The sequence below is a fragment of the Hippopotamus amphibius genome, chromosome 9 (assembly GCF_030028045.1).
Source record: "Hippopotamus amphibius kiboko isolate mHipAmp2 chromosome 9, mHipAmp2.hap2, whole genome shotgun sequence".
Taxonomy (NCBI): Eukaryota; Metazoa; Chordata; class Mammalia; order Artiodactyla; family Hippopotamidae; genus Hippopotamus; species Hippopotamus amphibius.
Genome location: NC_080194.1, coordinates 37,144,258 through 37,155,535, shown reverse-complemented (window position 1 = coordinate 37,155,535; position 11,278 = coordinate 37,144,258). Strand labels below are relative to the sequence as shown.

General features: G+C 39.9%; 1 protein-coding gene and 1 pseudogene across 1 annotated transcript; both read right to left on the bottom strand.

Annotated features, from left to right (window-relative positions):
- Positions 1-2,218: 2,218 nt before the first annotated feature.
- Positions 2,219-3,163, bottom strand: LOC130829155 (olfactory receptor 6-like). Its single transcript, XM_057695390.1, has one exon. It carries the CDS (start codon positions 3,161-3,163, stop codon positions 2,219-2,221), a length of 945 nt encoding a protein of 314 aa, XP_057551373.1.
- A 6,640-nt stretch (positions 3,164-9,803) lies between these two features.
- Positions 9,804-10,747, bottom strand: LOC130829144 (olfactory receptor 6-like; annotated as a pseudogene).
- Positions 10,748-11,278: the final 531 nt, after the last annotated feature.

The window sequence follows — 11,278 nt, the reverse complement described above, 5'->3', positions numbered from 1 at the left end:
TTAATCCTGGGGGGTGGAAAACAAACAGTAATGAACACAAGTGACTACAGTGTCAGGAACTGTGGCTGATATTGCAGAGTCAAGGACGAATAAGGTTAGTTTCTGCCCTAGAGGAACTCACATTCTACCGAGTCAAACACAAACTGCTGTCTGTAATTCATAATGAAAAGGTGCTCTGGTCGAGGCTGAATATTGAAAGTCAACTAATCTTGTTCCTACTTCACTCTGTCAGTGAATGCCATTCACCTGGTAGAAGTGCAACAGGCTGAAGATATAGTGTTTGCAGAAACTAAAAATGCCTCTGTAGCATATCTTGTACATCCACAAACCTAAGTAGTAAGAGGAAATTCACAAATTGGTAAGATTTGGGTTGGTAAACATGAATCTACTTCCTCCTGTGACCCCTTTCTTCATTATGTCGCTTTGTGTTAGTCATCTTTCAAGTTTTTGAGTGTGTTGTTATCTCTCTTGACTCTTGGCCTTTTCCATCTTTGGAACCCCTAATCTTTACTACTTTCCACCATTTTTCATCTACCTAATTCCTTCAGGTGTTAAGTCTAAATGCTACTTCCGCTGGAACCTTTTCTCTGATCATCCTAGGTCTACCTATCATTTGTTTCCGAAGTACCCTGTACTCACATCATCACACATTAACACTGCAGCCACTTGTGCCTTTATCTTCCCCACTCATCTCTCAGCTATTTGAAAGAAGAATCTGTGTCTATTTTTGTAGTTGTTGACCATTATAGGCTATCACAGAGCTTGGCAAGAAATAAGGACACAAGAAATACTGAATGAATGAATGAAGTTAAGAAAGAGAAGAATTGGTACAGTTTATTGTAATTATGGAGTACATTGCAGGGACTGATAGAATGGATGTTTCATATTGGGGATCAGTAAGAAATAAGGTTGGGTGGGGAAAAGATCAGATATTATTGAGCTTCATGAATACTAGAATGATTCTAAAGTAATAAGTGGAATGAGTAGGTCCTATTTAATTCAAATTGAGAATTCTTAAGTAGTAGAGTAGCATAACAAAAGCAATAGATAAGAAAGATTAGTACAGAAATGTTGAATAATATGTTGAAGTGGCTTAGGTCAAAACTAGGAGACCAATTTTAGACTCTAACTTTGAATGGACAAGATGTAGAGTCAAGGTAGCTCTTTCTGATTATCTCTTTCATATTTTAGTCTCAGTCTGATCAATTTTGTAGAATTCTCCTTGGTGTTCTATGTTTTCTTTTCTAGTCAGCAGGTCCCCTGATGATATCTAACACGTGCATTTGTTTTAGAAAATTGCATTTGTTTTTCACCTAATTTGTGCATAAGATGCCTATTTTATTGATATTTGAGGGTTTCAGCTTGGGCATATATGGATGTAATGATAGTGCATTGGTTTGTTTATAACAGTCATGTGTCAACTGCAAAAGCTGATGAGTAATACTGCTTCTTTCATTGCTTATGAAGCTACTGATCCCACTCCTTTAATAAGAAATGAGCTCTTATAGTCCTTGGAGGAAGCTAAATTTGGGAGAGAACTGAGAAATGCTCAACACTATTATTATCAATGGTAGCGGATCATCACTAACCCAATATAATCACAAACAACACTATCACCACCATCACTACCACCTATCACCACATCTACATGTATCTTATGTATGTATCTTATGTACTGAATTACTTGTTCCAGACATCAGTGCTTGCTAACAAAACTCTTTCTTAGAGCTACTATCACAGACTCTTAGATACAACCTAAGCAGTACATTATAAAGCTAGACTCTCTGGGTTCAAATAACAGTTTTGCTATTTATTAAGCGTACAATCTTGGATAACTTCTTTAAATCTCTCTGTGTGTGCTTCAGTTATCTGATCCTTAAAATCAACTACCTAATCACAACTAACTCATAGAGGTACTATGAAATAAAATAGTTTATCATGCGTAAAGTGTTAATAACACCATTTTGCATATGTTAACATTGAAGATTATCTCTCATTTCAAGGAATGTCTTATATTATATACAGTGCATATTAAATATACTTAAAGACTAAAGCAATACATAATATTTACTCTTTCAATTTTTAATTTTTTATCTTTTCAAATGCTGTGATTACTTTAAGAATCTAGATCTATATAGCAAGCATATGTGTACAACCATGGTAAGTGTCAGGGAATGACATCCTTGCCAGGACAGGCTCCTCCTCAAGGCAGCAGGCCTCAGCTGAGCAGGAGGCACTGGCCAACACCTATTGTCTTTTTGATAGCATTCTTGACTTCCTGGTTCCTCAGGCAGTAGATGAATGGATTTAACATGGGCGTGAGGACTGCATACACAGCCGAGATTAGTTTGTTGGAGTTAAACGAGGCTATAGCTCTGGGCCCAGCATACATGAAAATCATGGCTGTGTAATAAATTATGACCACAGTGAGGTGGGATGCACAGGTGGAGAAGGCCTTCTTCCTTCCCTGGGTGGAAGGTATACGCAGAACGCTGGAGACAATGTAGACATAGGAGAGGATGGTAGTGGTAAGAGGGAAGACAAGAATGACAATAGCCAAAGCAAAGTCCACTACCTCTGCTGTGGACATGTCTTTGCAGGCCAGTTTGAGGATTGGTGAGATGTCACAGAAAAAGTGGTTCATGACATTGGAGCCACAGAAAGTGACACATGAAATGAAGTAGACCTTGATCACAGTGATCATGAAACCACTCATATAAGAGAAAGCCACCAGCTGCAGACAGTAACCTGTGGTCATGATGACCGGGTATCTGAGAGGGTGGCAGATGGCCACATAGCGGTCATAGGCCATGGCTGCCAGAAGCACACACTCCGTGCAGGCAAGCAAGATAAAGAAGTAGAGCTGCGTCATGCAGCCTGTGAAGGAGATGTGCCGTCTCTGCAGGAGAAACCCGTCCAGCATCTTGGGGACAGTGACAGAGACATACCAGACCTCCAGGAAGGACAAGCTACTCAAGAAATAGTACATGGGCTTGTGGAGGGAGCCAGTGACCCAGACAGTGAGCATGATGACAAGATTCTCTACCACCACCAGCAGGTAGACCACCAGGAAGAGGAAGAAGAGCAGGACCTGCAGCCACGGGGCGGTGGGGAAGCCCACCAGGATGAACTCGCTGACCAGAGTGATGTTTCTCCCCAGCATGACTAAGAGCACTGAGAGGTAGAACGTCTTCTATGACAGCATCACAAATTATGAAGACGACTATGGCGTTGGAGAGGAGGCCAGTAAAAGTTAGTAAATCAATCTTCCTCAAGAATGAGACTCATAAAATATCTTCTCTTAGTATGAAGAAATCTTCCAACGTGAAGCACACATTCCCATCAAAAACTTTTGTGTGTCTTTTATGCAAATCTCCCAGAACCAAAGTGCACTCCCATTCCTAACTCTCACTCAGCTGATGAAATGGGTGAATGTCACTCTCCATGCCATTCCTAACTCCTTTGTCCATGAACACGGACCAATAGTCTCTCCCTTGCTGGTTTCAGATCTCTGTTTAACTAGGAACTCATAGCACAAAGACATTTTTCCTGCCTGGAAGGAAATGTGTAGGATAACATCATGTCAGGAAAAATTTCAGAGTTTAATGTTGGGGTGATCTATTGGCTATAGCCTTTTGATCCACCACAGTTTCTTCAGAGTAGAGTTTGCGGAAATTAGAAAACAATAATAACTCTTGGACAACTCCTTAATGACTCTCTAATTGCTTTTAGATAAAAATGGAAATGTTTTTGTTATTACACATAGAAGGCTCTTCATAATTTGACCCCTGCCTATTTCTCCAGCCTCATCTGTTGTGACCCTCTTATACTGGTATATCATGTTTGAGGCACACTCAAGTACTTCTCCCCAAGCACACTGTAATTGTTCTGGCACTTTGCATACACTCTTCCCTCTTCCTATTAATCCCATTCCCCAATCTTTACCTGCTGATTCAAGATTCCATTTAAGGATCATCCCACCAAATCTAGGTCAAGTGCCTTAACATTTGTTCCCAGTGCACAAACCCCTCACACATTGAGAATTCTCTCCACCACACTGCAATTTTCCAATACTCAAGACTCTGTCCTTTATGACTGTGACCCCAGTGCCTAGGACAGTGACTTGCAAACACATGAATATTAAACAAATATGGATCAAAAGGTGAATTAATGAATCTCTTGGAGCCTTGGGACGTGCAAGAAATAGATAAGGGGCAGAGGAATGTGACCGCAGGATCTTTGCTGACAGGAGGTACCTATCAGGCTACAGAGCTTTGGACACATCCTGGGTACTTTTTGCACACCCAGGGTACTTTTATAACAAATATATCCACCAGGTCTAGGAATACTGGATATGATACTTAGTCTCTGCTCACTTGGTAGGTCAGGCTCTCTAAATATCAGCCATTATCTCAGGTTCTGGCCCTGAGTGGGAAGAGAGACAGGAAGGTGTGTGAATGCACTACATAGATATATGGGTCTCGTAACACTGGAAGGCAGAACTATTTGTGAGCTAGTCCAACTGTTTTAACCTATAGTAAGGAAAGAGTCATCTCTTGAAAACACATAAATGACTCTGCATACCTATTAAATGACTCCCTCTTCCATAAAGCCTGAATCAGTCCTGCCTTCAGACCGTAACGCACTCTTTCTGCCAAATTTTTTGTCCACCATGCTGTTCACTTGTCAGTGAAGTGTCACAGGCCAATCAGGGTTCGCCCTGATATTCCATAGGACTAGATATCTTCTGGCCATGGCTCATGGCAAGAGACTGAAGATTGGGCTGCTGACATACGCATTATTGGTACCACCACCTCCTTTCCATAGCAGCGCACATCAGCAGAACTCAGTGCTTGCTGGGTGGGAAGAGACTCCTATGCTCAGCCTGATATCCCCTCGTTCATCCCTGGGGTAGTTTACTAGTAAGGAGTTCTTTGCCTAGTTCCTCAGTGCCTTTGACCAAATGTTTTTCCTGGGGAAAAGGATCCGTTTTAGGAGGCAGAGACTATGTTATAACCCCCATACGAAGTAGCGCCAATGTAGTGGTTCCTACTCCTCAGGACGTGTGCAGCATTCCACATTCTCATCATCAGCCATACAATTTCCCACACACTCACCTTTACATACCAGTTAAGAACATTGATTTTAGAGTCAGAGCAAGATTTTAATATTGGTTTCATTACCTAGTAGCTGTATTATACTTCGATCACTTATCAAATGTGTACTTCCATACCATCTCCTCTAAATTAAGAATATTACAGGGGGAGTCAAGGAAGGGAGGGAATACGGGGATATGTGTATAAAAACAGATGATTGAACCTGGTGTACCCCCAAAAAATTAAAAAATAAAATAAAATAAAATACTCAGAAAAAAAAGAAAAAAAAAGAATATTACAGCAATGTCAGTTTACTGGATTGAAACGTGAGAATTAAGTGGGATATTGCATGTACAGCACTTAATATAAGACTTGGCCCCTGGTTTTTCACTGCAGGTATTATCTGCTATTATATTATGTCATACAACATTTATATGTATTTACTCAATTCTGTGTGCTCACATTGAGTGAAAACTCATGCATAATCATAAACACAATCATGTATCCTCTGTCCTTGTCTCAATTTTCACGTTATATTCTGTGGAATAAATTAACTTGAATTTCTTTGATTACAGGACTATAGCATCTTTGAAAAGGTCTGAGTTACAGATGACCCAGAGCTTCCTTATTTTCTTTTTAATGTATTACTGTCATATATTCAAATACTGTACTGCTCCTACTTCATATTTTCCTCCACATTCTTTGCCATAAATGTACCTCCCAATAAACTCTATTTTGAAGAGTGAAGAGTTAAAGAGAAATCCTATTCTCCTGGCTTTCAAAACTAAGAACACTGAGCTTCGAGATCTCTGTAGTATCCAAGGAAAGAAAAGCTTCCGTTGCGCTATAGCACATTTTTCAGTCCTTGTCCTTGTTCTCAAGAACAATACAGACACTAATAGACTTCTGGAATAAGATGCAAATCCTGTTCCAACACCCAAAAGACCTCACACCTGCCCAGATTTCCCCAACCTAGGGTAAAGAGCAAGTGTGCCCTTTTTAGTCATCTAATCTTCCTTTCTAGTCATTTTCCCCAGCACCCTTTCTGCTGTTCAGGAATGGAGCCTGCTGCCATTTCCCCAAGTCCCTCCTCATTTTCCTTGAAGCTTCCTTCAGGGGTCAACCAATCTCTCCTGGAAGCTGTAGATGCTCACCCTGATCCATTTGTTTTCTCCTGATAGTGGAAACTCCTTCAGACATTTGCACTGATCATGCTAAAGCAGACTGGCCTGCATACTTGTGTACTTCCTGAAGATCCATGTCTGGTCTCTGCTTAGACTGCCTGGTAGGTATTGCAGCACTAAGCCCAGAAGACTTGAGCTGGGGCAGGAAAATATATTTAACACTCATCTACCTTTTACCCAGGTCTTATTCCCAGGAGGCTCACTTATACTCAATCTGTCCTGGCTCTAGGGAAACACTTCTGTACTGCCAAACTACATCCAGGGGACCTGGACAGGGAAGATCTATCTCCATCCACTTATCAATTACTGTTTTAACTAGACCACATCTATCTATATCTGTATAGTATGGTTGATTCCTTTTACTCCTGTACACAAGGTGAAGCAACACCAAATACTCAGAAATCAGGATAAGAAATCTAAGTGGTTTAATAAGGCAATGGAGATAGTCACTTGTTCATTCTTTAGATAAAATATGTTTTATGCATTTATTGAGTTCTTATCATGTATAGGGCATTGCGTTATACATTCTTTGGAATAAAAAATCATAAGTCATGGTCTCTATCTCTAGGAAACTACGGTGTTGTAAGTAAAGTAAGAATTACATTCTAATGAGGGTAGAATGTAACATGAGCTATAAGAGAGGCATAAAGTGCTCTAGGAACTCCAATGAGAGAGAAACATTTTCTAACTTAGGAACCTAGAAAATGTTTCATTACAAAGGTGTCATTCCAGACTCATGGCAGGAAGATAGTTTAGAAGTAGTGTGAAAGGAAATGATTTTGGTTCTGCAGTCAAAAGACTTGGTTCCAAATTGAGGTTTCACTATTTTTAAGACATTTGACTTTAGAAAATTGTATTTATCCCTCGGTTTATTTAGCCATAAAATAGGGTAACAATAATTTCCTTGTCGATATCCTGTCATTGATGTTAGGATAAAAAGTTATGTGTATAAAAGCAATTCAAGCTCTGCTTTGTGATAACTATACAAATGTAAAATATTACTCATGTTGGAATATGTATCACAGACACAATTTGATCAGTGGAAATGGGGTTACAGGGCTTTTAGTGTAGAGAGACAAGCACAGGAAAGGATATAGAGTAATGACAGCAAACGGTGAGATAACAGAGTAATGAGGCCTCCACAGTTACTAGAAGTCACACCCATGCCTTGAAGCATTTGGTAATTTAAAGAATGTTTGTGAAATGTGCACTAAGTGCTAAGAACAGTGTGCAATGACAATCCCTTCTGTCAAGTTGTCCACACACTACTGGTCAATCAGTCTGCTCTTAATTGTGCCTCAGTAACCATGAAAAGAAGATTCAAGTGCTAAAAGTTTTGCAAGACTGAAGGCCAAGGAGACATACTTGTGTTCCTGTGAGTAACCAAAGCTGGATGAGGGGAGTGAAACAGGTGCCTAAAAATGAATGAGAAATCCTAGAGAGACCTTAGATCCTAAAGAGGATCTACAGTCAATGTGTGACTAATTGGATCTTGATGGAAAAGAATGGACGTAACATTTTCCCCACCCACCTATATTCCTTGTCTAAAGGCAAATGGTGCGTTGACACTAATTTGGGGAGGCTGAGACCACTGGTCTTCATGAAATGGGACGATGCAACATGAAAATCAAGGAAGGTAATAGTCCCCTAAGGAATGTCTCTAAGAGAAAATAAGAACACTTGTGCTATAAACCCTCTCTCTTCTCTGCAATGCATGGGACTTTCCATGCATGCTTGCCTGCACCAAAAGGTGGCATCTGAAAGACCTGGCAGAGCTGCTAAATGTATAAAGCAATAACTGTATCAATTGTACTTTATTTTAACTCTCTGTTATCAATGCTTAAAACAGCATCAATGCATGAATTTCAAGAGAACTAAAAATCTGTGTAAAAATTCATTTTTCACAAAACAATAAATTGTTTGCTGTCCACATACTGCAGCCAGACAGCAAGAGACAGCATACCTTTACTAGTGTGAAAGCCACTAAAATCAGTGAAACTTTTATTAAATTATTTGGCATAAAAAGACTAATAATAAATAGCATGATACACTTTTAAGTAAACTTTTTATCTTGTAATAATTTTAGATTTACAGAAAAAAATTGAAAAGATAGTAGAGTTTCTGTATACTCCTCACCCAGTTTCAGTTTCCCTTAATATTATCATCTTACAGTACCGTATGCATATTTGTCAAAACTAAGAAACCAAAAATTGTTACATTACTATTAACTCAACTCCAGATTCAATTCAGACTTTTACCATTTTCCCCCGATTGTCCTTTTCCTATTCCAGGATTCATTATGAAGTACTGCATTCTATTTAGTTATCTTATCATCTTAGTCCCTTCTGATCTGACGGTTTCTCATTCTTTACTTGTGCTTTATAATTATTCATTTTTTTTAAATGACAGGGAATTGGGTTTTCAGAGCCATAGAAAGATTACTGTTTTAAAAATGCTTTTTAATCCAGAAAATTTTGAGGGGATAGCTTTTTTACTTGTTTTATATGAAATGTTAGCACATAATTAAATATATTGGACCATTATGTTCAATTTTTTAAAAAGATTATTAATCACAGCCTAACATTCAACTGAACTAGGTTCATCATGGGTAAGAGGTGAAATAAAGACCAAAAGGAATATTGAGACCATGCTGTGAAGAAACTTGAAAGGCAGGTTAGGAAACTTTTAGTGTATTCAAAGATGGTGGGAACCAGTAGATATTTATGAGCACAGGAGACATAAGGTGACAACTTCTTATATTAAATACATGTTAAACATATACAGTAAGTCTCTTACATACAAACGAGCTGTTCCGAGAGCATGTTCATCAGTCCAATTTGCTCATTAAGTCCAACAAAGTTAGCCCAGGTACCCAACTAACACGATCGGCTATAGAGTACTGTACTGTGATAGCTTTACAATACTTTTCACACAAATAATACATAAAAAACAAACACAAAAAATGAAGAAAACATTTTTAATCTTACAATACAGTACCTTTGATACAGTACAACAGCTGGCATTCAGGGGCTGGCATCGAGTGAACAGTCAAGAAGAGTTACTGACTGGAGGAGGGAGAGCAGGTGGGAGATGGTAGAGCTGAAGGATCATCAGCTGTCGGAGACAGAGGGCAAACTGCAGTTTCACTCACTCCTGACACTGATGGATCGCACGTTCGCATCTTTGAAAGTTCGCAACTTGAAAGTTCGTTACTACAGAAGGGACTTACTGTTGTAATATGTAACATATTTACTTATATTTGATATATTAAATATTTACTGTGATTAATCATTTAAGTGTCTACAGCATGTAAAATAATAGTTAATTGTTCAAAATATACTTATGAAATGTGCACTTTCTACTTTTAAGCCTTTTTATTTATTTTTTAAGACTTTTTAAAATTTTTCTCTTGCTGTGATTTTTTAAAGAATTCAGATCTATAGAGCAAGCTAAAAACACAGCATTATAAGTGTCAGGGAATGACATCCTTGCTGGGACAGGCTTCTCCTCAAGGCAGCAGGCCTCAGCTGAGCAGGAGGCACTGGCCAACACCCACTGTCTTTTTGATAGCATTCTTGACTTCCTGGTTCCTCAGGCAGTAGATGAATGGATTTAACATGGGCGTGAGGACTGCATACACAGCTGAGATTAGTTTGTTGGAGTTAAACGAGGCTATAGCTCTGGGCCGAGCATACATGAAAATCATGGCTGTGTAATAAATTATGACCACAGTGAGGTGGGATGCACAGGTGGAGAAGGCCTTCTTCCTTCCCTGGGTGGAAGGTATACGCAGAACGCTGGAGACAATGTAGACATAGGAGAGGATGGTGGTAAATAGTGGGAAGACAAGAATGACAATAGCCAAAGCAAAGTCCACTACCTCTGCTGTGGACATGTCTTTGCAGGCCAGTTTGAGGATTGGTGAGATGTCACAGAAAAAGTGGTTCATGACATTGGAGCCACAGAAAGTGACACATGAAATGAAGTAGACCTTGATCACAGTGATCATGAAACCACTCATATAGGAGAAAGCCACCAGCTGCAGACAGTAACCTGTGGTCATGATGACCGGGTATCTGAGAGGGTGGCAGATGGCCACATAGTGGTCATAGGCCATGGCTGCCAGAAGCACACACTCCGTGCAGGCAAGCGAGATAAAGAAGTAGAGCTGCGTCATGCAGCCTGTGAAGGAGATGTGCCGTCTCTGCAGGAGAAACCCGTCCAGCATCTTGGGGACAGTGACAGAGACATACCAGACCTCCAGGAAGGACAAGCTACTCAAGAAAGCTACATGGGCTTGTGGAGGGAGCCAGTGACCCAGACAGTGAGCATGATGACAAGATTCTCTACCACCACCAGCAGGTAGACCACCAGGAAGAGGAAGAAGAGCAGGACCTGCAGCCACGGGGCGGTGGGGAAGCCCACCAGGATGAACTCGCTGACCAGAGTGATGTTTCTCCCCAGCATGACTAAGAGCACTGAGAGGTAGAACGTCTTCTATGACAGCATCACAAATTATGAAGACGACTATGGCGTTGGAGAGGAGGCCAGTAAAAGTTAGTAAATCAATCTTCCTCAAGAATGAGACTCATAAAATATCTTCTCTTAGTATGAAGAAATCTTCCAACGTGAAGCACACATTCCCATCAAAAACTTTTGTGTGTCTTTTATGCAAATCTCCCAGAACCAAAGTGCACTCCCATTCCTAACTCTCACTCAGCTGATGAAATGGGTGAATGTCACTCTCCATGCCATTCCTAACTCCTTTGTCCATGAACACGGACCAATAGTCTCTCCCTTGCTGGTTTCAGATCTCTGTTTAACTAGGAACTCATAGCACAAAGACATTTTTCCTGCCTGGAAGGAAATGTGTAGGATAACATCATGTCAGGAAAAATTTCAGAGTTTAATGTTGGGGTGATCTATTGGCTATAGCCTTTTGATCCACCACAGTTTCTTCAGAGTAGAGTTTGCGGAAATTAGAAAACAATAATAACT